General features: G+C 39.6%; 1 protein-coding gene across 8 annotated transcripts in view; it reads right to left on the bottom strand.

The window, feature by feature from the left end:
- ATG7 (autophagy related 7) overlaps positions 1-27,678 on the bottom strand; it is a 124,673-nt gene that overhangs the window by 30,008 nt on the left and 66,987 nt on the right. Inside the window, exon 19 of one of the 8 annotated variants that reach the window (XM_064667966.1) lies at positions 23,141-23,201. The exons of 6 other annotated variants lie outside the window; for them this stretch is intronic. In XM_064667966.1, coding sequence (XP_064524036.1) covers positions 23,151-23,201 — 51 coding nt within the window. In that variant the 3' untranslated portion in view covers positions 23,141-23,150. Of the gene's footprint in view, positions 1-23,140; positions 23,202-23,239; positions 23,300-27,678 lie in introns of those variants that run through there. One more of the 8 variants, XM_064667967.1, reaches the window with a different exon arrangement.

Genomic DNA, 27,678 nt, shown 5'->3' with positions numbered 1-27,678 from the left:
TACTGGAATACACCTATGAGGTTGTTCTGCATAATTGTGAACAATTAAGTGTTTTAATTCAAACAGAGAATGGTCAAATACTGCAGGGTCCTCAGGGATATCCTCTCATGCTGTGATTCCCACAGGCTGCACGAGCCTTGCCGTCTTAGCATCCAGCAGAGACACAGCCCAGAGCACCCTGCCCCAGCACAACTGCCGTTCCATCGGGCTGTGCTCTCCCTTTAGTGCCAAGAGGAGCAGGATCAAGGAGCACTTGGACAACACGCCACAAGTGACACCTTTGTGGACAATATTCAAAGCTGAGGTCATATTCATTTATAAACATTTTAAATCATATTACACTCCTGGAATCACAGAATCACAGAATTGTTTGGGTTGAAAAGGACCTTAAAGATCCAGTTCCACCCCCTGCCATGGGCAGGGACACCTTTCACTAGACCAGGTTGCTCCAAGCCCTGTCCAACCTGGCCTTGGACAGGCAGTCACAACCTTTTTGGGCAACTTGTTCCAGTGTTTCACCACTCTCTGAGTAAGGAATTTCTTCCTAAAGTCTAAACCAAACTTACTCTCAGTTTAAAACCATTGCCCCTTATTCTGTCACTACCTGCTCATATAAAAAGTCCCTCTCCCTCCTTTTTTTATAAGCCCTTTTAGGCACTGGAAGGGGCTCTAAGATCTCCCTGGAGCCTTCTCTTCCCCAGGCTGAACAGCCCCAGCTCTCTCAGCCTATCTCCATAGGAGAGGCGTTCCATGATTAGTGAATAAAATGATTCATTTTACTCAGTTTCTAAATCAATTTTTTAAAGAACTGATAATAAGAAGAAATTAAAAGGGACAGGTGGGCCGTAAGTCGCCGCACATGCTGCGCGGGGTCCCGGGCTGGTCGGAGGCCCCCGTGCCGCGTGCGCTCTGCACGCGCGCGGTTCGGCCCCCAGGCATGGCCACAGCGGGAGAAAGGAGAAAGAGGGAAAGCCTTGCCAGCGGGTACTGCACCCCTGTAGAAGAGGAGAGAGGAGCTTTGGAGCACGCAGAGGTTTGCCATTCCAGGTTTGGGGGGGCGGGGGAGGCAGAGGAGGAGAGGGGAAGGCTCCTCCAAGTGGCGGGTTGGAGAGCGGGGCAATCCTGTATGAAATGGCGCAGGTGAGCAGTGCGCCTGAAGTTATGTGGTAACAGTAGTGAAGGATAAGGTCAGGGTGGATAGTGGGTTCTTTTAGAATGATGGAGGTCCCGGTCAGGCTGGGGCCTTGAAAGGCACCCCAGCCTTGGATGGGTACAGGGACCAGAACGGGTGGTTTGTTTGTTTGTCTGTTTGTTTCTGGTTTACCTGCGGCTACTGCCCAGGTTCAGCATGTTCTGGATATATCTGCTTTGCGCTGTTACATCCTGAAAGGGTGGACAGGACAAAGGGTTGTTCCTGAGTATCTCCTTGAGATTGTATATAGATAGGTGATAGTAAAGTAAGACATGAAAGACTTGCCCGAATCATTCTAATAGGAACATAGCCTTTGTACCCCTATGTGGTTGTGAGCTACGCTGCCAATGGTACATGCCTTCGGTAGGGTTGCCCATGCCAGACAGGTCAAAAACGTAGGGCCAGATTTAATACATTATTGGGCAGGATGAGCTCGTTAGCCTTCTGGCAGTCATCCTAGGAGAAGGACAACTCTAATCCCAAACCCGGGCAGATGATGAGCCCTGTAAGGCCATCCATCTAAGAGAAGGTCACTCTAATCAAACCTACGTCCTGAGGACCTCGCTGCCACCGTCCAAGCTTGCATAGCCCTGGCAGACGAACCTTGGGATTGAAGAGTGGGTTCAGTTCTGCGCATACTGCATTTCACCTAAAAAATCCATTGCGCAGGCTTGAAGGCTTTACCCACATGCAAAAAGTCCTGTAGTGACGGGCGAGGGTCGAAACAGCAGGTGAAAGGTGCACTGGGAGCCGCAGACCCAATCCTGCATGCAGGCGGTTCAGGATATTGGTCATTTGAGACTGACCGGAGATGACAGTCTCTTGGGGCAGCACCCTGAACGACCAAGCAGCCTTTTCAAGAACAACACTGCTTCCTCCACTCAGAGAGGGGCCTAGAAAAGGTGGCCTAAACAAAGCTCATCTCCACCTTCACCCGGTTGGTTAATCGCAGGCTAACGGGCATCTTCTTCCAATGCGGTCGCACAAAGATCAAAAGACAAAGGCACGCACCTGCCTCCAAAGGTGTACCCAAATTAACTCTAGCATGTTGGAACATCAGAACCATGCTCGATTCTGCGGATAGCGGACGCCCTGAGCGTTGCTTTGCCCTAATTGCCCATGAGCTGGCTCATCTCAACATCGACATTGCTGCTCTCAGTGAAGTTCACCTTCACGAGGAAGGCAGCCTCAGAGAACATGGTGCCGGTTACCACCCTCTTTTGATCAGGTAAGCCCAGAACAGAAAAACATCTCTCAGGAGTTTTTTCATGATCAAAAACTCTATTGTTCCCAAACTTGAAAATCTGCCGACAGGTCACTCTGACCGCATTATCTCTCTACGCCTTCCACTACACAACAAGCAACACATTGTCCTCTTTAGTATATACGCCCCAACTCTCCAAGCTGACCCTGCTGAAAAAGATACATTTTACACTGACCTGCACTGCCTTACCCAAAAGGCGCCTGCAGATGATAAGATCATTATCCTTGGTGATTTCAACGCCAGAGTACGCAAGAATTTTGAAGCCTGGAAAGGAATATTAGGCAAGCATGGTGTTGGAAACTGCAACGATAATGGTCGACTCCTGCTAGAATTCTGTGCAGAGCAACAGTTCACCATCACTAATACTATCTTTCAGCAGAAAAATAGTCTGAAGACAACCTGGATGCACCCCAGATCTAAGCATTGGCACCTCATCGATTATGTCTTGGTGAGACGGAAAGATGTCCGTGATGTCCACCATACCCGCGTGATGCCCAGTGCAGAATGCCAAACAGACCATCGGCTTGTGTGCTGCAAACTCAACTTCAATCTCAAAATCAAACCTAAAAAGGGCAGTCTCCCAAGGAGAAGACGTTAAGTTAACAATCTCCAATCAGCCACAGTAGGAGACAGATTCCAGGCAAACCTTCAAATTAAGCTTGATAACCATTCCACAGATTCCTCTCCTGAAACGATTTGGCACCATATTAAAAACAGCATCCTGCAATCCTCCGAAGAATCCTTAGGATTCTCCCTCAAGAAGAACAAGGACTGGTTTGATGAAAACAATCAAGAAATCCAGGAATTGTTGAGGAAGAAGAGAACCGCTCACCAAGCACACCTTGCACTGCCATCCTGTCACACAAGAAAAACAGCCTTTCGTCTTGCATGCAACAAGCTCCAACAGAAACTCCGTGACATCCAGAACAAGTGGTGGATCAGTCTAGCTGAAAAAACTCAGTTATGTCCAGACATGGGTGATCACAAAGGATTCTATGAGGCCCTGAAAACAGCATACGTGCCTACATACCAAGTCCAAAGCCCTCTACACAGTGCTGATAGTCAAACGCTTCTAACAGATAAAACCTCCATTCTGAATCGATGGTCTGAACACTTTTCAGTACCAACCATGTAGTCCAAGACTCAGCTATTCAGTCCATCACACAACAACTGGTGAAATATGAATTGGATAGTGCCCCCACTTTTTTTAAGGCCATACAGCAGGTGAAAATCGGCAAGGCAGCTGGGGTTGATGGAATTCCACCTGAAGTTTGGAAACATGGGGGCCTTGCATTCCACGCAAGTTTGAGTTGGTGGTGCGCTGTTGGGAACTAGGCGAACTCCCATCAGACCTTTGACATGCAGTCATCATCACTTTGTATAAGAAGAAAGGTATTAAATCAGACTGCTCAAATTACCAGTGGTATTACTCTGCTCTCCATTGCTGGTAAAATCCTGGCAAGAATACTCTTGAACAGACTAATACCCGCTATAGCTGAAAGAATTCTACCTGAAAGTCAGTGTGGTTTCAGAGCCAACAGGAGTACCACAGACATGGGATTTGTTCTCAGACAACTGCAAGAGAAGTGTAGGGAACAGAACAAAGGTCTCTATGTAACCTTTGTCGACCTCACCAAGGCTTTCGATACTGTGAGCAGAAAAGGTCTATGGCAGATTTTGGAACGTTTAGGTTGTCCCCCCAAGTTCCTTAAAATGATCATCTCACTCCATGAGGATCAGCACGGCCAAGTCAGATATGGCAATGCACTTTCTGAGCCCTTTCTAATAACCAATGGTGTGAAACAAGGCTGCGTTCTTGCACCAACCCTATTCACAATCTTCTTCAGCATGATGCTGCAAAGGGCCACGGCAGATCTCAAGGATCAGGATGGTAACTACATTCAATATCATACTGATGGAAGCCTTTTCAACCTAAGGCGACTGAAGGCCCACACCAAGACCTTAAACCATCTCATCCAGGAGCTGCTTTATGCTGATGATGCCGCCCTTGTTGCCCACACAGAAGCAGCTCTGCAGCGTTTAACATCCTGCTTTGCTGAGGCTGCTGAGCTCTTTGGGCTGGAAGTCAGCTTAAAAAAGACAGAAGTTCTCTATCAGCCAGCACCTCAGGAAGTCTTCCATCACCCCCATATCACCATTGGCCAATCATAGCTCGAATCAGTCCAGCAGTTTAATTACCTAGGTAGCCTCATCTCCTCAGAGGGTAAGACTGACGAAGAGATAGACAACAGGTTAGCAAAGGCATATAGTGCTTTTGGAAGACTCCATAAAAGAGTTTGGCGAAATAAACACTTGAAGAAAAGTACCAAGATCAGTGTTCACAGAGCCATTGTGCTGTCTACTCTCTTATACGGATTTGAATCATGGGTCATCTACCGCCACCACCTGCAACTCCTAGAACGCTTCCATCAACGCTGCCTCTGTACAATCCTAAACATCCACTGGTCAGATTATGTCACCAATACATCTGTTCTAGAACAAGCAGCAGTCACAAGTATTGAGGCCATGTTGCTGAGAACACAGCTGCGATGGGCAGGGCACATCTCCAGGATAAAGGACCACCACCTCCCTAAGATCCTGCTTTACGGTGAACTTGCCACTGGCTGCCGCAAGAGAGGAGCCCCAAAGATACAAGGACTCCCTGAAACAACATCTCAGCCTCGGCCATATTGACCAACATAACTGGTCTACTCTGGCCTCCAATCGGGAGGTCTGGAGACACACCATCTATAACGCAGCTGATGCCTTTGAGAGCGCACGCAGGATCACTCTCGAAGAGAAAAGACAGCGCAGAAAGAATCGTGCCTTGCAGAATTTACCACCAAAGGAGTCTTTCTGCTGTGCCTTTTGCAACCGGACATGTCTATCTCATATTGGCCTTTTTAGCCACCAGTGCGCTTGCAACAAGCGTGGGTAGCGCCTTCCCAAATCTTCGTTCGCGAAGCCTAGCCATGAAAAGGAACAGGTGATTAGAGATATTGCATAGGAGAAAACTGAAGATGTGGGAGAAATCAAACAAAAAAGGTACTCTATTAATAATTGAAACATTAAGTTATTGTTTGCAACTCCTGTTTTTAGACTGAAAAAAAAATCTGAGGAGCACTCTTATAATGATGATCTGTAAGGTCGCTTTCAACTCAAACCATTCCAGTGTTATGAAACATTTGGGTCTAAATTTGAGAAACATATGAGTGTGTTGAATAGCTACACTGTGGGACTTCAAATTGAAATGATTTTATCCAAAATAAACACCTTAGAAGAATTATTTTGATAATCTCTTTACTTTGATCCCGTTCCCAAAATATGGATCATGCCCTGTGCAAACTGGGACCCTTTTGCTGCACAGTGCTCAGTGGTGAGCTGCATTCCCACTTGCAGCTCCATGTGGAATCATCTCATCCTTAGCCTGTCTGACTCCACACCAAATCTTTATAATGTTTTTTTGGCTCACTGGAATATTCTTACAAAATGCCACCACTGCATCACCTCTTGTGTAATGCAGAGACTTCAAAAAACGCAAACCCAAACCACCACACAAAACACATCTAACACAAAATACGGTTTCCCAGGAGCAATATTCCACCAAAGCATCCTCACTGGGAGCTCAGAAAAGTGAATTTTGTATTCTCTGCAAAGCTGACCATGTCTCTTGGATTAACCTTTCAAGTGCTACTATTTTAGCACAAAATTTGTTTAAGAGTTCTTATGTAGCTCTGATATTTCTCTTCTATTGATAGAGTCCTTTGTCCTCATAACAGTCTAAAAAAATTATATTGTGATTAAGAATTGAGATTTTGATTTCCTATACAGCAGAGATGGAAGTTTTCCCCTATTTTGTTTTTTTTTTTTTTATTATAGGTAACAGAAAATATTTTCTAATGAGTTAAATCTGAATTAGAGACATACCATACCCAGGCTGTGGTTGAAGAGACTTCAAAAATGAAAACATTCAAGAAAACAAGTTTCAAAAGACATAAATGAAGCTTGATTTCTACATAGCTCCATAGCAGGGAAATGTTAGCTCAGAACCACTCATTTCTGCCTTTGAAATCTTTCCCATCTGCAGTAACAGACCTCATGTCATTCTGGCATTAAGCAAAATTTCTGTTGTCCACTCATCTGTTTTATCAGCTACTGTGGGGCTTTCTCCCACACTGATCTATCCACAGGGGATCAATTCTCAATTAAAATTATATGTTAACAGTTGATAACTTATTCTTTGATATTCCCGAAAGGTGAATTAACCACATTCAGAAATCAAAGAAACAAGTGATGGGATGTTGTGGAAGTAGAATTTTTGAGTATGGCTTCAAACTACCAAAGACAGCAATTTTTTTTTTTTTGGGGGGGGGGGGAATTGAAACAGGATATTGAAAGCAGGAACTATTTTCTTCTCTGCCCCTCTGCACAACATTCAATATAATGATCCATGGTCTGGTTAATAAACTAAAGATTAAGCAAAGTTTTTCTTCATCTTCAAAGTCATGAGCTGTTTATTCCACTGGTAAGATTATGTAGTCAACAAGAGCTGGCACAGGCAACCTTTATACACTATTCTAGATAATGGAGATAATTCCAGACACAGTTATAATGAAGAGAATATGCTTGTTAAATATTGTGATTTTTAAAAATTAGTGCTCTATCAGTGCACTCTTTAGATAAGACAAACTTTGGGAAAATAGGAAGAATCTTCTAGTCACATATACTGCACTTAAATGAACAACTGTCTTTTAAAAAGCAATTCCTTCTTTCTCTAAGACAAAACATCATCCAATAAGTCTCTTCAGTAACTGTATCTAACAGCAAAGTACAGAATTACCTCTATGAAGATAGATTTTCAAAATTTGTTTTGCTGAACTTTGATTTAAACTAGCTTTTAGCATTGAACAGAAAGCTTTACTAAGAAATTCAGTGAGTAAACAGTCTATAAAGCTCATGTGTTAGATAGTTCTGTAAATTCTAGTAAAATATTTCCTCCTTCTCTTCCAGCAATCAGGTGTGGAATCATAGAAAGGTTTGAGGCCTTACAGATCATCTCATTCCAACCCTCCTGCCATCAGAGTGGTATGTACAGAAAGAGGAAAAGGCAATGAGCATAAGCTGCGGCAAGAGAAAATCTGTCTGGAAATCAGGAGACACTGTCAAGTGACAGTGGTGGGGCACTGGGACAAACTGCCCAAGGGCTGAGCCCTGCACTGAGGAGGAACCTGGATGTGATGACCATGAACTCCCTTCCAGCCTCCATGTTCTAGGATTCTTACTATATTGAATAACTGGCAGTTAAGTGTTATAAATTAAGCTGTATCAACATCATTACATTACTCAGATGACTTAGTTATATATGAAAAATTAAATCCTCTAATGAGTTTAGCAACTTAACTGAATATTATTTATTTTAAAGGCTTATTTGTTCATGACAGAGGGGAGATTGCTGTGGGAGAGAGGGGTTGGCGTTTCTTTTTCACGTTCTGCTCAGTTGGTGAAGCTCAATTTCCAGTTAAAAAACCTAGGCAGCAAAGTTTTAACCAAATACTGTCTAATTATTTTAATACGGAACAAATAATCTATACTTAATACAAAAACATCCTTTATAATTATTGTTTTGAAAGCCATGGAACTGTTTTCTAGTTCAAAAGCTTTCTGAAGGACTAAATGATTAGCTGTCCTAGCCTGATGTACTCATTTCCCACTAATCTGATTCCTAAATATTATTGCTCTAAGTGCTGTTGCTGAGGTAAGGAAGTAGCCGCTCATGGAAACTTTTATATTCCTTTGTCTTTGTACTATATAGCTCAATTAAAATGTCAACAGTAAAAAAAGTTCCATAACACTAATCAGCAATATTGAGGGGCCAAAAACCATCCAACCCCATTAACAATTGTATCTCAGGTTTGGATCTGTATGCTTCATTTTCTGTGATGGTTTCTTTGAACAGCATTCAATCCTTCAAACTCACTTGCTTCAGATGATTTCTCCAATTACCAAATAGACATGAGAGACATGAGAACATGAAGCCCTTGTCAAAAAACTACATATATCCAACTTTTCAGCCTAACTCAGCAGACAAATGACTCTCCAACTGGTCTCAGAAGAGCACAGATTTGTCCCACTGGAAACCACACCTTCAGCGGCAGTGGAGTCCCATCACCCACCTATCATAACTTATCCCTGGGCCAAGAGCCAGAGTTGATCACACTATTCAGCATGATAAACCTAATCTTATTTCTCTCCCAGCTTTTATTAGTGACTTCCCTGTTCCTTCCTTATTTAATTTAATGGCAAAAAGCTGACATCAGTTGCACAGCATCAGTCCTCATTTCCATCTGCATCCCAGGGATATCACTCAAGAGCTCTAAACTCACACTCAAGAGTCTCCACATTAAAGCAAAAATCTGAGCAGAGATTCTCAGTCTTTCAGTGAGTCATGTTACAGGAAAACTGTTATGGCCATGAATAAACATTGCTGGGTATTCTTATTTCATTTTCATATAAAGCAAGATCGGCTTTTTGGGCTATGTGAAGCACTGCTTCCAGGGAATTAAAAAAACTACAGAAATCTGAAGACTGGAAGTGTCAAAGACTAAAGCGTTCCTTGAAAAGTTAGAAGTCTCGAGCAAACCCCAAAATGAAGAGAACACGAACAGCTAAAGTATTTTTGCACAAATTGAAAAAGTCCTCTACCAGCTGGGAGCAAGCTGGAACTTGCATGGGGCCCTGCACACCCTGGCAAACATCTTAATTGTTCGGAGCAGACAAAGTCTGTTTAGTCATGTCTGCTGAGCGGAGAAGGATATTACAACACATCTGCACAGGCTGTTTCCACATAGGTCAACTGGTTCTCAAAGGCTGTTTTTACACGCCTTTCCTCCAGCCAGAACCCCGCACACATGGACACCATTCCCCTGGTTGGCCGTACACCTGGTGAGCACACAAGGAATCTTTGAATAGAAGCTCAAAATGAGCAATCGAAGGAACAATCTCAGCGTCCTCATAGACGTGCAGTGTCAACACACAGTGATGTCTGGAGGGATTTTGTAAGAGTCTAAGTATGCCTCAGTGAAATTTCAAAACAAGCATAATTCAGAGCTGCAGTCCCCACTGAGGATAGAAATGACAGATCTAAAACACCTCAGGAATGGCAAAGGGTATAGGCAGCAGCTCAAACTGGGAGATGAATTCAAATGGTTCCTTCACTTATGCAAGGATGGGGTGGGTTCTTTCTAAGATATTCTAGCAAGGTTTTTAATCTGTGCTCCAAAACAGCCAGAAGCTATTCCCCTATAAAACATGCTGCATGAAGCAAAACGATATTGAAAACCAGCAAGGAGGTGGATCTCATGTAAATAACTATGCAAGGAGTAAGTGTGGTTCTGTGCTCTACAAACAGCCAAACAGTGTTTCCCTGCTTTGGCAGTGGTACCTCCATTTCCAACATATACACTCCCTTTTACCTCTATCACTTTATTGGAGGAAGCAGTTTAAGATGCATCTGTACTCTGATTATGAAATCATCAGTGAAGTGCCAGCTCTGTAAAGGGCAGCTTCATGACCTATGCAATGTGAGTCAATCTTGCCCCACAAGACCAGGTTAATGTTCAGACAATCAGCAAAATATTAAACAAAACCATATACAAATTAGCACAAATCTTACGTTTGGACCTCTCTGACTCAGTGAGGGTACAGTACAGCCCAAAGCTGTATTCATTCTGTTGGATTTGTTATATTTGTATGGAAATACACATTTTTCCCTTCAGCTTAAATTTGCATTCTGGAGAATCTTAAGCCTGGCAGGTGACACAGACACACATTATTTATATGTATTTTACCAAATTCTTAACTAATATATAACAATATGTTAGTATATAGTTTAAACTTAAACTTCAACTCTTCGAGTCAAAAAACTGTATCGGCTTCACATCTCATTAAATAACAGAGTAGGATTTGCCTTTCATAAGAAAAAAACCCTAACAGATCAGGTTCAATAAAAGAAATTATATATCTCTATCGATGTCTTCACGTTCTAATCTGGGGCAGTGATAACATCAGTGACATTAGTTTAGAGACAATTGCTGTTTCATAGAATCATAGAATCAGCTGGGTTGGAAGGGATCTCTGAGATCATCAAGTCCAACCCCGCCATGGTTCCCAGACCATGGCACTGATGCCACATCCAGTCTCATCTTAAACACCTCCAGGGACAGAGAATCCATCACTTCCCCGGGCAGCCCATTCCAATGCCTGATTACTCTCTCTGGAAAGAAATTCTTCCTAATATCCAACCTAAACCTCCCCTGGCACAGCTTAAGACCCAGCCCTCTTGTCTTACTGAGAAGTGCCTGGGAGAAGAGACCAACCCCCCCCTGGCTCCCCCCTCCTGTCAGGGAGTTGCAGAGAGTGAGGAGGTCTCCCCTGAGCCTCCTCTTCTCCAGGCTGAACAGCCCCAGCTCCCTCAGCCTCTCCTCATAGGACTTGTGCTCCAGTCCCTTCCCCAGCCTCGCTGCTCTTCTCTGGACCTGCTCCAGCACCTCCATGTCCTTCCTGAGCTGAGGGTCCCAGAACTGGACACAGCACTCAAGGTGTGGCCTCACCAGTGCTGAGTCCCGGGCAAGAATCACTTCCCTGCTCCTGCTGCCACACTGTTCCTGATCCAGGCCAGGATCCATTGGCCTTCTTGCCCACCTGGGCACACTCTGGCTCATGTTCAGCTTCCTGTCAATCCAAACTCCCAGGTCCCTTTCTGCCTGGCTGCTCTCCAGCCACTCTGTCCCTTTATTTAAAGCAGTCAATCAGAATGGGATTTATCTCTAGACTAGAACTTTTCCCACACCAAGGAAAAATGAAATTCATATGGAGATTAAGTACAAAGCTGGGCAGGCACAACGCATTATTTCATTTGGGGAATTTTTTTTTAAAGTTATGGCATTGCTGCTAATGAGAAGAAAGAAGTCAAAACCAAACAAAGCATTCAAAAGGCAGAATAAGTTCCAAGTTATTATAATTATAAAAGTTCACACAAAGACTAGAAGTATCATAAAAACTTATGAAAAATTATGCAGTGAGTCAAGGGTTATTAAAATACAATGGGAAATGGGATAACCATTGCATTTCTTCATGCTTGTAACTGGACTAAAAGAACATTAGACAAGCAGGACAATGTCACAGGGGTGATAGAGTTATGTTCCTCGACTTATACAGTATGGCATGATTACATTAATAAAGGGAGTATTTTTTACTTGGAGAAAATGGCAGTGTCAACCTGATTTATCATCCATAAAAAAAGGAAATTAGAAGCATCTTAAATCATGTAGCAATGAGACTGAAGGATAAACATGTATGGGTTGTCTGATTATTGGTGACAGCTCTACGTTTGATTACTGGTGACAGCTCTATGAAAAATGAGTTAAAGGAGATTTATTAGAAGTGTTTCATAGAAATTGAGATGAAAAAGGTATTAACTGGGGTTCTAGTATCACTCCAGACTGAAAACATCCTGCAGTAAAAGAAAGGTGTCAGAAAGCTGACAGCAGTGGTGAGGAGAGTTCAAAAGAAGATTGATATAAAGCAAAATCATTTTTAAGACAAGCTAGAGTTTGGTCACAAGATGCATGGATCAAAACATCAAAAAGTTTATGGTGACTTACAATATAAAGGACAAAGGTGCTAGAATAAAAAAAGTTCTTAATGCAAAACATAGGTAAAACATGTAGAAAAAACCAGGAGGAACAGTGCCACGTGAAAGTAAATAAAAGAGAAAACTCTGATGTGAAAAGGTCCTACTGATGTGAAAAGGTATCTACTGATAGAAAGTAACGTAGACATCAGTATTAATGGTACATTTGCTGAAGAATTAGGTTCTCCTCTGAAGTGTCAAAACACTGATCTAGACCAATACTTTTAAGAAATATGGAATATTACCATTTTTGAAGTTTAAGAACCAGATTAAAGAATATAGGTGTATCCTGACAGCTCTAATAAGCCAGAGCATAACAAATCATTTCTGCTGTTTGGGGATTGATGGCCATAAGCTCATCACAATCCACCAGTGTGGAGCTCAGCTGACCAAGCACAGGCAGAGCACCAGTTGTGATAAGTAACTGCTTCAGAGTTGGTTACTGAAGTCATGTTCAAGGGCTGTACAATGGGAATTCCAGCCTCCTCCTGAACCTAGTCCTTTAAAATTGCTTTGTCTGTTTTGGCCCTAGGCTGCATATTAGAAATGATAAAAGTAGTTCTTTCATACTCAAAGCAAGACAGTTCAATTGCCAGTGTCAACATGACAAAGTGCTTGTGGTTACAGGAGTGGGGGAAGGAAGAAAAATGGGGGGGCAGGAGAGAACTCTGCACTTAATACTGGGCAAGTAAGAACAGAGTTTTTCTTTCCAGCTGAAGCCCAGACTTATCCCACCATATTTCTTACCCTTCTGTATGTTGACTAGACTAGAACTGTTGCTCTGGCAGCAATTACAAATCGAATTCATTATAATTATTCTTGCAACATAAAAATGAAGACATGTCCCTGGAAACAATTCTACATCTTTGATATACATTTAAATGCTTTTAATCAGCATTTGCCTTTTTCAGAAACAGTGAAAAGAAACAACCAATGAGGAAATATAGTAAGATGATTTCCTGAGAGAAAGCCAAAATGCAACGCTTTATGCTGACCTGCACATACAAGGTAAGGAGACTTTTTTTTTTCCCCTCAAAGAATGAACAAAAGTTCTGTTTCTGGAGGAGAACACCTTTTTTAACAGCATATAAATTAGAATTAGGGACAGACAGACATACAACTTCAACAGAATGTAGTGCCTTATCATAGTTCCCAAGAATCACAGAAACACAGAAGGGACACACAACAATGTCCAAGTTACACCCAAATAAGACTTTTCAAATATAATAATTAGAACCATGATCAAGATCAGAGAATCATAGAATGGCCTGGGTTGAATGTGCATAAGTTCACCAAGAGCCGGAATAGAAAGTCTAAAGAATAACTTATTTCATTTTGAGGAATTACGCCCCTACCTAAGAAGAAATATTTATAATTGGAGACATAAGACTTATAGAGAACATGTTTCAGGAATTTGCAAAATTCAAAGGGAGTTCACAGCACTGCAATGCTGTGGTGGTTTGGGCTAGGCCTTCCTTGGTGACCAGTTTGTAACCAAGGAAGGGTCCAGATTTGCCCAGTATTCCCTACGATTTTTACGTAAGCCAGATTATAAGAAGAAAGGAGGAGACGCCTTCGCTCTCTTTCCTTCAGCAGCTTGGAGGTGCAGGTTCCCTGCTGTTGATCTGCCGTGCTGGGGAGCGAGGCCTGGTGAGGCCTTGCCGACCTTGGGAGACGGAGGTTGCCGGTGATCGTTCCGGAGCGACTCTCGGTTGTCCCAGGAGAGTAGTGAGCTATTTTCTTTGCTAACTCTTTTAGTTGTTAGATATTGTGTCACTAATCAGGATACATATACATATATTTTATTTTAGTTTTGTTCCTTTTCCCTTCCCCCTTCCCTTTTGAAATTGTATATTTTAATTATATATAAGTGTAAATATATTTATATATCTCACTTTGGTTGTCTCTCTCTCGTTTCGGGTTTTCTTAGGTTTTTTTTCTCCCTCTTCTCCCTGAGGTTTGGCGGGGGGTGGGGGACGACGACTTCTGGTGGTAAGGTTTGGAGACTTGGCAGGGAGTCAGCTTCAAACCATATCAAATGCCAATTTGAATTTTTAAGTTTTGCCTCATGCTGTCATTAATTTTTTATGAACAAAAAATGCTCTAACAAATATATTGAAAATACCCTGAAGAAAAATCCAAATGCAATTTGAAATTATATATGTTATATGTACATGATGTGCATACCCTTATGGAACATGACAACAATTTTCCAACATAGTACCAAGTCCAAAACAAGACTGTAAATGCAAACCCAGTAAGTTACCTGGATGAGCCCTTTAAGACACAACATAGCATGCAATACTCTTAAATTGGATTTTTGCTTATGTACAGTAAGCTTTCACAGATTTTATTTATAAGCTCTTGTTTGGCAATTTTAATTATTTTATTCCCTAGTGCTTCTCCTTTTATGGCCATCTCTTTCTTCCCACATTTTGCCCCAAGGCACATCAGCTGTCTTCACAGCTGAATGAAATTCCCATCTTTGGCTCAAAGGAGAACTTTTTTTTTGTTGTTTATTTGTTTAACTAGAAAGACGTCAGCCATCAAAAAGGAGAAGCCCTAAAAGTTGGGTCTTCTGATGCTACACACATCTCCACAAATACCTGTATACTCTGACTTTAAAATGCAAGAGAAGTTTGTCTCCTACAGGTTGAGTGTGGGAGACTTAACTATCATTACTAAAGTTAGGTCTTCTCCTAAATAATCATAAAATAGAAAGAGGTAATTAGTAGAGCTAAGGTCTGTTAAACAAAATTGTTTTCAATTAACCACACTGAGGTTCCTGAAAAAAAAAATCCAATTAAAAAAACCCCCAAAGACCAAATCCAAGATAAAACCAAAGAACATAACAAACCAAGCAACCTCCCAATTCTCTTATATCCCGACTATATTATTATATTCTCACTGTCACTCACCAGAGCAAGGTGTCACAAGCTGAGCCCCAGTAGCCAACTTTGAGTCCAGCCCTCATTAGTACCTGGTAAGGTTAAAGTCAGGCTCAGCCTTGTGTTACATGTTCCTGCAAATACTGGACTGGCTTCAAAGGACATTGTCCCGCTCCCCTCTCCTGCTCTACATCGAGCAATCAAACAACTACACAGGCACTGTCAGCAGAAAGGAAAAGCATTAAAATTGCCATTACTTATAACTATTTTCCTGCAGTGCTTGCTGGTATTAAATAACTATGTTAGGTAGCACTGCAGGCCTCCTGCCACCATGCCATGATTTGCTAAGGCAGCTCAAGCCAATCAGAGATCTGGTCTGGAGTTCAGGCTGTACATCAAAGGCCCATTTGCTGCCCACAGATGCCATCAAGTCACCTTAAAACACCTCCCTGCTGCTGGCACCTCTCCTTCTGGCTGTCCATCTTCCTGCAAACAGGATGTTCTGGCTAAGTATTGACACATCTCTACATTCAGAGTATTTTGAGCAGAATATCAACCAATAAAGTGTTAAATATCTATGATTTTCTCTTCAACTCATGATTCTTACATGGATAATTTCTTAGAGATGCCACAGATTAACTAAGTTGTGAACAGTAACATGGAGAAGCAAAATAATGATCTTGTGAATCAGTGTAACTAAAAAACCTGGTACCTGGTTTGGTATAATGCGAGAAAATTATGTTTAATTAGAAAATTATAAACGGGTATAGCTGCCATCATTGATTCAGAAGAGAAAGTGAGATACAGGAAGGGATAGGAGATGCAGAGACTTTGGAAAGAAGAAGTTAACAAGGAGCTATATTTAAGCAGGTTTTTTTTTAATCTAAAATTTCCACAATGTGTATTGCAGCCAATAGTCTCAAGACAAATCAAAAGCAGCCAAAGCTGCCTGGAATATGATAAGCATCCAGTTATCAACAACAAGACAGTTTCCATCAAATCATCCACTTCTTTCCATCAAATCAAACCATCTCTGAGCTCACATTCCTCATTTCAGCCTGACCACTTAATTCTCTGTCAGTCATCTGATAAATTCAAGCATGGCTTTGGCAGAGCCACCAGCCCAACACGCTCCCTGCCTGCTCCCACCTGTCCACACTGCAGCTCATCCTGCTTGGAGAGATGGCCAACACAGCTGGGGAGGAATATGCACTCTGAAATGGCTTAGGAAAGTCATCTACCTTTGAGGAACAAACTCTAAACAGGATCTAACACCAGCTCCTAATGGGGAAAAAAAGGAAAATGGAAATGACTGGATGATGATGAAGCCAAGGAGGAACTTTGCTATTGAATCTCAGTTCCAGCCAACTGAAACTTTTCAGCTTTTTCTTGACATGTAAATATTCTACATCAAGAGGTTATTTTGCTTTTCCAACTATGTCAGTACATCTAATACAAGAATTTCCTTCTCTACAAACCTTGCTGTGTTTATTCCTTAGACTGCCAGAGCTATATTATTACTAGTTGACTGCTCCACATCACCAACTCAGAGTGGAGAATCACAGATTTAAAAAGCTAGAAGCAACCAATAATTTGGACAATTGGATTGATGAAGGAGTTTGCTTGGTAAGTGTGAGCTGCTAGTACCTGACTGCTTAACTGCGTGTCTAATGAGAGACAACATCTTTAATATTAGGCTGCCTCCCTGGCACAAACTAACACAGGCCTTCAGTGGTGATTTTAATGCAGAAGACTCACTTACCCAACTGCCACTTCCCTTCAGGCACTTGTTTCTGTTCTGTCAAACTATCACACGTTACCCTCCCGTTTATGAGATAAAATCAGAATGTGTCTTTTGGGGACTAAGATCTTAATTCTGCTCTCTTTGAAGTCAACTGGAATTTTGGCATTTATCTAAATGATGAAGGATCAGATCCCAAAGTGTTTGTTCAGCAGTTCTGGAAGAACAACAGTCTTAATAAAATTAATTGAAACACATTTTAAAGATATGGCCAATCAAAATATTTATTTTTAGACTCAGACATCCCAGTATTTGGCATATTTTTTCAGCTGAAATGCACACTGATGCTCCTCAGCAGTGGCACCACAGCACTGCAACACATTCTACAGATTTCATTATACAATATTCTTGTTACTGCAAGCATTTGAATCAGAAGCTTGTGAAGACTTGGCAGTACTGAAATACTATTCAGAGTTTCTTTCTCATCTTCACCAATGTAATAATGTCTTTGATAATCTGGCACATCAGGATCTTAATCCTACTGTTGGAAGAAGTTCATGAATTTACCAAGGTTTTCCCCTTGAGAAAGAATCCCTTTCAAGATAAGCTATAATATTTATTTTTCAAAAATTAGTTCTATTGCTTCAATGAAAAACAAGGAGTCAAAAGAAATGCTAAGGGTATTACTACCACTACTTTCTAAAAGTATTAGCTAATAATTAGAGTGGGAAATAAGACTTTTTTTCCACTGTGGCTTGTTATCACCATGTTCTTATCTTTTCAGTACACAACATACTATCACAATTTGCTATTTTCATAGGGTTTTTTTTAGAACCACATATAGAATTAGAAGCTGAAGTGTAAGGATAGCTGAGGGCTTCCAGGGAGAAGATAAAAGGCAGCAACCATTTGTCGTATCTACACAATCTGACACATTTGCAGAGTGCACAAGTGAAGACATCAACTGAAAGCAGATCTTAGAAGTCTTGCATGAACATGTTTTTAAAAGATTAATAGATGTCCAACATTCCTTGTAATCTTATTTATTTCTTGCTGCAGTATTTACATGCACAAATTCTCCAGAATTTCTAATTCTACAGTTTTTTGAAAGCTCTAAGTATTCTATAAATATCTGTTTACACATTTTACTGCCTCTACTACATATACAAAGACCAGCATATATTCTTCATTCTTCATATTTCACCCATCATAAAATTTCCTTTCCATTACAAAAATGGTTTTTATTTGAGAACTAACCAAAAACAATTTTTTTCCTTAAAATGCAAAGTTTAAAACAAGCTGTCAGAGGTGTACACTGATTTGGAAAAAAAACAACCCCAAAAGTTACCATCTGTAAATTGACGGTTAGTAAGAAATCAGTAAATAATATTCAAGTGCTGCAGGGACGGATTTGTTCATCCCAGCTAAGAATACTGTGATCATTACTTTGACAGGATTGTCACCATCATCTGGACCAACAGGTTTCCTTTCCTTTTACTTTGCATCCGGGGGGCCACGTGGGTGCTCAGCACAGGGGACAACAAACACTGTTCTGTTCTTGTCCCAGGGTGCTGGGTTATACATCTGTCTTTGGGGGTTTAAAGTAGTTTTCCCTGTATCATTGCATTTATTGTAATTTTTTTTTTAATAGATTGTAACTGTGACTTGTAACCTCTCTGGAGTTGCGTTCATTTCTTCTGCCAGTTTACTTTTAAACCAGCACGTCTTTAGTTTTTAAATTTGCATATATGTTATAAAAAAAATAATACAGGGGGTTTTTTTGTGGGGAGCAAAAGAACTTTTGGTTTTAATTACTGTATCACAATTAAATTACCTAATGTACGTAAGACCTGCAAAGTCTTGGAAACAACAGTGGGTGGTGTTTCCTGGAACAGGGCGATATGTTTTACGACTGGGAAGGAACCCACACCACCTCATTTTAATGTTAAGTAACACAGCTCAATCCACACAGTCGAGCAAGAACTGAGAGCAGGAAACAAGAGGGACTTCTTGTCAGGGTAACTATTCAGAGAATGGAAAAGTTAATTTAGTAGCCTGAGGCAAATAGTTAAAAGCAGCTGAAGTCAATTATATTTGTTTCTACGAAACAGCATATCTATTTCCAGCTTAAGCAAGCCTACAGTATACATTAATAACTCATTTTAACACTGTTTCTAAGATTTAGAGAGTTCATCAGTACAAAACACAACACTGCAACACATGCTGAAAATCAGTTCAGAAAATGATGATTTTTTCACTATTTTACTTGATTATAAAAGAGTCACAGTACTTAAACGAATATATGCATATGCAGTGGACTTAGATACACAGACTGAGTATTGAATGCAAGTCTTCCAAGTAATCTGAAAGCCATTTCCTACCGAGACACAAAAATATTACAGCCTCGGATGCATAATCTTTATTTTTTTTAATGTTTTGTGTATGACTTAAACTACAGTTTAAAGAAGTCATCCATCAGTTACACCCAGTTGTATTTTTAAAAGCTCCATTGCCAGTTGATCTAGACAAAGTAATCTAATTTATAACCTATTTCCAGCAGCTGTAGCTAGAACCAATTTTCAATTATTTGTGTTGTGAGACTTTGAAAGGGAAACCCAAAAAAGTTCCTAAATCCAGTTTTTGGAACTTGGACATCTCACAACTTTACGATACGCCTATATAAAAAAACCACATTTTTATTTCTCATAACACTGATGAAGAAAAGCTTGAACCTTATTACACTGTATGAGAGTCAACAGCAAAACTTCCTTTGGCCTCCTTATAAAATTTTCAACTTGTTCAAAACTGGTTTTGTGTGTTTATTACTAAACATGGTTTCAACATAGTTTGGACTTGTTCAACACAGTTTTAAGCTATTTGTGTCTATGGACAGAAAGCATTAAAACAGGAACGAGCTGTCTCAACCCAACAATAGTGTGGTCTAGCAAATTCATCCTTAAGGTAAAGTTTTCCAAAATCCAGGTTTATGGTACATAGTTATTAACCTTGCATAAAAATTGATGACAAGCATGAACAAAAAGGATTATGGTCAGCTCTACATCCAGAGATCTGGGAGCTGGGCAGTCCTGCCAAGTTCCAACAAAACCTCAGTCTGATACACAATATATTCAATTAATGAGTAGAATGCAAGAATTATAAAAATTCCCTGTCTCTTCCTGGCAGCAGAAACCACTAGAACTGTGAGCAGAAATTACTTCTCCAAAAAGGAAGCCAGATACGGGAACAACATTGTCCAGCAAGACTTTTTTTATATTTAATTTAGAACAGCAATTATTTTCGAAAACTGCTTGTTCTGACAAAATAGAAACAGCAGCTTTGCTATGGGGCAAGACAGGAGGTCTGGTAGACCAGAGATAGATCTAATAATTATAAAGCTGAAGTTTAGCAAAAAGGTAGCACTTCTTTGTTTTGTTTTTTTCTTGCATGTGTCAACAGAGCCCCAAGTTCAGAAGCAGGGTTCATGAATAGTTGATGTGGACAATAATAGCTGTCTTCTTAGTATCATGTCCTATATCCAAAACCAGCCAAGTTAGAATGTTTCTGAATGTTCAGTCATATGCAGAATTATCTTGTTTCTACTGTACAAAAACCATTTCCCCTTCTATGCCATCAATTCCATTCAAATCAATGAATTAAAAAGTTTTCAAATTATTTTCAGGAAAATTATACTGCAAATTAATTAATCAGGGGCAACTCTTATTTCTGCTAAGTAAAAAGCATGGCTCAACACAAGCTCAACATGAGACTTCAGTGCAGTTCAAATGTGATTAAAGCTTTCAGAAATGCAGGCTTAGCAAAAAAACACAAGACCAGCACACAGTGACAGATCTATGCATCATGTGTGTTCTTCTTAAGAATTATTATAATTTTGCTTAGAATTAGAGAAAAAATAAGTTTGGGACACCTGGTGGTCATTTACTGTAACCCCCACACCAAGCAAAGTCAAGGAAATGAGACTCAAGCCTTGTCCAGTTAAATTTCAAGAAAGAAGACCCCATAAGTTTCTTCTGTCCCTGGTTAACCAACCTCATTAAAAAAAAAAAAAAAAAAAGCACACAACCTTTTTCCTCATACCAAATCAGAATTTCTCATGACTGTCCTGTCACCAGACACCTCCAGGAATGATATGGTTCCATTTTCTCTGTAAACACCCTTGAAGTATCAGAACAGACAAAACTGGCTCTCCCCTGTCAACCCCAAATAGCTCCAGGTCTCCAGAGCATTGTGTTGGAGTCTGCTGGAATACAAGATTCTCTCCTGAGGTCTCATTTACTCGTGTCACAAATATAATTTGCACATAACTGTACAGGAAATTCATCCCATTTCAAACCTTCTCCTCAGCCTGGGATAATGTCATCATCTTCACCCTTTTGCTTTCCCACCTTTGACAGCACTGCCTGCTTAGAAAGACAGAAATGTTCCAAGTGCAGTGCCCTTACTGGGTTTGAGAGATTATTTTTTTAAAAAAATTACATCAGATACAAGTGTGAAAGGGTGGAATGAAATCACTTTTAAAACCAAACCTGTTCCTCAGGATTCTACAAAAAGTCCCCTCAGAATAAAGATCTCTCTGTTCGCATCGGCAATTTAAAGTCAAAATCTCGACACTCACCAAATTCTTGTGAACTGAAGACAAGAGTTTTATTTTTTAAATTACAAATGTTTATGGCCCAAGGTGTTTTCTTCACAACAGCAGAATGAGTTTTGTTCAGCCTCACACAAATGAAGCCTGTATCGCTTATAAGCAGAGTTGTTTTGCAAAGTGCCTATTTTCTTTAAGTTTAACCTTGACCTTAATCAGAAACCTGGTTTCAATACCTATTGAAAGATGTGACTTCCCTCTAAATAGTACCATAATAAATACTACAGTAAATGAAACAATGGACAGGTGTAATCTTACTTTTTTGACTATGAGGAAAAATTCAGTCAAAACAAACAGTTAAGAGGTTGTTTCATTTAGTTAAGATTACCAAGTCCAAACAAGCACAGACAGGCTGACAGTTTAAGATTATTTTCCTTCTGGCAGGAAAAAGAAAACTTTTACACTTGAACGATATTTGAATTATTTTTGCGTTAAATATTAAAATATCCAACACAATTATGAAAATGCCCCAAATGACAACTTGCACACATTAAAGAACAACTCCCTGACTGCTATATATTTTTTTATTTAAGATAACTAAAACAAACACAGCATGACAGCATAAATACTTCCAAAATCCAGCACTTACTGAGTTTTTTCAAAGAAGGTTTTACCTCCTAATTTTCAAACCACCACATACAGTAGAAGCTTAACTTTTCATCTGCAAATATATTCTAAAATCCTAGATTTTGGTCAGCATCTTATATAATACAGAGGCAGAGATACAAAATAAAAACAAGCCCTCCAACAAAGAATTCCATCTTTATACCACATTCCCAAGTGCCACAGCTACAGTTCCCATTCACAGGTACTTGGCCAACAATTTAAAAAGACAAACCAAAGCAGAATAAGCCTCGATCACACCCTGGCAGTCTGAAACTGCTGTGGAAAAGCAAGGGGGGGACGAGGAGGGAGGGAAGCATTTGCTGCACATTGGCTTGGCTAATCCCACAACCGTGGCTCTTAGGGAACGCTATAGACAGATGCTTCTGCAAACATTTTTCATGATTTAATTGCAAGTCTTGCAGGAAGTTTATTTTCCAGTTGTATGTCCTTACTTGGTTGATTTTTTAAATTGCTTTCTTATGACTCATGCACCCATGGAAACAAGGACAAGCAAGGGCTACTGTTTTGTTGGAAGAGCTGGAAGACATCTGGGAAGCCAAGCCAAACCCCTCCTCTTCTGCTCTTATTCAAATATTCGATGAATTATAACATCAGCACTCAGAAAATGCTGAGTCCCTTGTATCAAGCAATCACTCAGAGGCCGAGCTAACCTGCTTCTTCCAGCTTTAGTTTATTTGCCTAATGTTTCTAAATACTCAAACAACGCTGTTTAAATCACAATACAAGGCTTAACAGACACAAAGCCCTATCGGTTTTGCTGAAATATTAACAACAAAATCCCCCTTCAAATAACAGCAGCAAAAATGTCAGTGGCAGCACTGTGCAGCAGCAGAGTTCAGGAGCTAAGTGCATACAAAAGCCACTGTCCAAATTTGCACTTAGTGCTATTTTTATCCCACGGTTCATAATATCTGAAATGAGTATTTTAATACGTGGGAATGACATTTGACTGGTGAATGGAGAAAAACGGATTTCAACTACTTCCAGTACAGCTTTGATACTTTGATTTTTCAAATCTCTTCCTTAACAACAAAACACAACATAGAATAAATACAAAGGTAATTTCTTACCTACCTCTTCACTGCTAAAGTTTCTTTTTTTTCTCTCCTAGTTGGCAAAATGTTGACAGAGTCCCCTAAGAAACAGCATTAGTCAGTGGCCTAAAGCACAAGTGACAATACTGGGGTTTCATTTGCTGAAGATACCATTTTTTTCATTTATTTCTTCCTCTGTCTGTGAAGAGGAAGAACACTGTGAAACCAACTACACTTGAGACATGATAAGTGAGACGAAGTGCCAAGTGTAAGACAACATAATTAGGAATCAAATTTTGTAATACTCGCGTATTTGTTTACAAGGTTTGAATTTCTCTTATTTTCCCAAGAGAATTTATGGAGGATACTTCGGAAAAGTCTGCAACACAAGCAAGAGCTCTCGAGAAGTCAATACATTAATTTCTGTCAAAATTCAATTATGTTAATTAAAAACTAATTCATAACCCAAAGATATTGACTGGCATTGAGTAACTTCAAGGAGCTCAAGATCTCGGAGAAGATCAGTGTGTGTGAAAATTCTGATAGTTATTGTGAAATACCCCAGAGGCTTCACTGCTCAAATTAATCCTTCAAAAAGATACAATTGTACTGTAAGCATCATATAAGTACTTCAGATGTAATCTACTCTAATTCCCTTCCCACTTCTTCATCAGAACAAATCAAAGGGAGTTGTATTCTGTAAAGGTATCTGCAAATACGGGCATTGTTTTAAATTGTTCAAAACACAGCCCCTGAAATGACACAGTGGCTGCACAGTAACTGCATGTTATAACTGTACCTTATGACGTTAAAGGGGAATGACACTAAATACCTTTAAATTCTAATCTAAGTATTCTAATGTTACTACAAATACCTAAATTCAATACAAATAACAGGAACAAGCAAATCCTGCCTGCCCTATGGAAAGAACTGGAGGAATAAATTAGCTTTAGAGTTACAATCATGTAAAGACCATGCCTTAAAACCTGACTTTATTATCAATGCACCACAACAGGAAAGGCTGAACGAGCATTCTTCAGAGAGCGACAGCCCTCAGTAAATATTTGATTCTAACTTCTGAAAGAAAATTCTTTCGGCAAAGGGCTTTGTGGTAAAAGGCTTTGTGCAAAGACCATCTCTTACAATATTTGCATAGGAGTGACCTTAACATATTTGATTAGCAACAAGATCCTGCATGTTCATATAAAAACATTCTTGTTGTTTGCTAAAATTATAGATTGACAGATAAATTTCAGAACTAAAATAAACCAAAATATCATTTAATTCAACATGAATTTTTGTTATGTTATTGTCAGACTGTAACTTCCCACGTCAAATCAAGTACATATGCACTTCTAATCAGGCACAGATAACATGGCAATGTTGAAATAGATGGTAAATAAGCTTATTGGAAAAATGCATTTCTTTTTTTCTGGACAATAGAAATAAATGGTAAAAGAATGCATTCCCAGCTCAGAATATGCAGTTTCAACATAATCAGTTTAGTATTTTGGAACTGGAACTATCACAGAGGAAGCAGAGATTGGGTTTTGCTTTGCCTTCTTTATTTTTTATTTTATTTTTTTAAATGAGCCTTGCTAACTTTTCCCTTTTGCCCCTGAAATTTATGATGTTACTGGTAACATTAGGTATCTAAATCAGTTTAAGGGTCTTAGTCATTCTGTGAAAGCGGTCAGGCAGATATGTGAATAAAATATCTATAATTGCATCTTCTACTTACAGTAAGAAAAAAAAAAATTAGTTGTTTTAAGCTTTGCAAGAGTATAGTGGCACCATAGGAAACCCAAGTACAGAACCAAAGCACATGTTGCATCCAGCTAAACAATATTTAAACAGGTGAAAGCACTACAAGCTGCAGTTTACTTTTCCACTTGAAACTGCCCTTCAACTATGTCACAATACATCTATTAATTAGTAAGAACAGAGGGGAGGTTTGTATTAAAATTACACACACAGACACACACTGAGAATATTGATATAATTCTGATGAAAACGAGCAGAGCAGAGCAACACAGCTGCATTTAAACCAGAGACCAGTTATCAGCTGCTGCTCAACAGTACATTATGCCATAAATACTGTAACATATAACACATGAGAATGTCCCTCGGTGTCAGATAAACACTCTGGGGACACAGGAATTGATTCAGTTTGTATTCAATATAATAGGACAATAATAATTAATTTTCAGATGTGGGTGAAATTCTTAAGAGGTTCAAAACTATCAAAACCCAGCACACTGTGCATTTTAACTACTGCCTTAATGAGAGGAATTTCCTCATGTCTCTACCCCTGATAACTCTCAAAAACACTGCTAAGTGAAGAGGGCTGGGAAGAGGAAGGCTTCTCTAAATATCAAAGGTGCACTACTTCTCTAAGGAAGGGTTGAAGAAGCCCATAGTGAACCAGCCATACCCAGCACTTCCTGAACTAGGAATAGCTCCAGCTGGTTTTTCCTCACAGTTCTAACAGGTTATTGACTATGGAGTCATATAAACAATTTTCTTTCTCCAAACACAAATCCCTTCTAGGCCATACACCAGTCACCCTGTATGAATGCCCACCGTGGAGTTACAGTGCAGAACCAGACAACAAACTTTAAATAAGAACTATTTTGCTCTAGTCCATAGGACACAGCTGATAAACATCTGGTCTTTGGAAAGCACTTTGTGATGTTTGGATTTTGTACCAGCAAACTACTCTCACACATTGTGGCACATCATCACATGACACTGTACTTTTCCAAGAAAAACCTAGTGAAGTGAAAATACTTCATTACCATGAACCCTTTCTTCTTAAAAGTTATATAATTATTGTGCAATCTCTTATAAGATCTTATTTATTTTAGCTTTAATTATTCACTTCAATGAAAGGATTATTTCATAAAAAATATATTTTTACTCTAAAAAAAAATACAAGCCTTTTTTCTTCACAGTATATAATTTGTTTACCACTTGCCAAACTGTTATTTCACATATGTGAAAAGAAAACTGGACTGAATATGAAATCAACTATTGGCAAAGGCAGTGCAAGGACTTGCCATTGAGAAGATTAGACTCACAAGAAACGCCTTCTACTTTTTCTGAAATCAACAAAGCTTAAAAAAAAAACCCTCGTAAAAATAAAAGATTTGTTTGAAAGGAGAAGGGATTTTTCAGGTAACTCTGAATTTCCAAATTATTTAAATTACCCTCAAAAAACTTGCATATCTCAATTGTATGTTCACTAGAACATCAGGGTTCACTATGCTGAGTAAAGACAGAATTATGAGGTACTGGATTTATTCATTTCTATTCCTCACCTGTTTAGTGAGATTGAAAACTCCTGATGACATCACCAACAATTGTCATGAGATGTTGGGAAAGAGCACTTAAATTCTGCAAGTTTCCTTCATTTTTTTTTTTGTTTAGTCCACAGCCTACAATAAAGTCTCTTTCAGTGCAACAGGCAAATTGTATTTCCTTTGAGAGACCCAATTTGAGAGATATTAAAAAGTACATTTCTGACCTACTTATATGAACAATTCCCTGCAGACTAATAGGTAATTGCAAGACAGGAATTTGTTGCACACACAGTGTTTGCATCTCTAGTTTTCAGCTGTGGCTGAAATTGTTTTCAGCCAAACAGATGCCTGCAAAATTTGAAGTGAAATTATTTAATTAATCAGCTTCATCTCACCAAATATCCACAGATTCAGTTCTCAGAGACCTTTTTTAGGTGAAGATTTTCTAAAAGGCATCTCAAAGATGGAGTGTTAGGAGATAGGACAGACACAGGTTAGGGGAAAAAAAGTATTGCAAAGCTGTGCTACTTAACCCAAAGTATATACATGATAAACTTAGAAAATATTTCTTTATAACTTCGAAGTTATCAGTAACATACTGCTAAGAATCAGATTCAATTACACCACCAGCTATGTCATGCTATTGTTTGTCCATAACAGTTCAACTACATAGCCACGACAAACTTAGGTATCTTGCAACTCCACAACAACAAAAATACAAAAGTAAATGACACAAGCAGCTATGAAAAAAACTAATAAAATAATTTTAAAGCTGGCAATTTTCTCATAATTTTTCAAAACTTTACAGGTGTAAAAAACAACAAAAGAGAGATTGAGCTCCCCAACAAAAAACACACAAGAGTAGAAACAGAACCTGGAGAGGATTCAAGGATCCCCAATTGCTCCTTTTCTAACAGAAATGTACATCCCTTTTCTAAACCCAAAACAAAAATAAAAGCTGTGAGAAGATTTACAACAAATGAAACTGCCCTTTTATCCCTGTCACAACCAGGAATTTTGGTTCAAATATAGTTATTATGCAGAAAGTCACACTTCCACAACACAGTACAAAATACTGTCAGATTAAAGTGCTTAAATGTCTTATTAGCAAAAATCGTTGCCTTTCAACTGGGTTTTCTCCTCACTCTCAAGATCCTAGCAGGTATAAACATGTTCTCTTTTAATTACAGAACTGGGTTACTGCTGTAACTGATTCCCAGCTTCAGCAAATTATAATCAAGTAACCATTGTGCATAACAATCATTTAATGGATGAC

This window comes from Pseudopipra pipra, chromosome 11, assembly GCF_036250125.1.
Source record: "Pseudopipra pipra isolate bDixPip1 chromosome 11, bDixPip1.hap1, whole genome shotgun sequence".
Lineage (NCBI taxonomy): Eukaryota > Metazoa > Chordata > Aves > Passeriformes > Pipridae > Pseudopipra > Pseudopipra pipra.
This window is presented reverse-complemented; position numbering and strand designations above follow the sequence as displayed.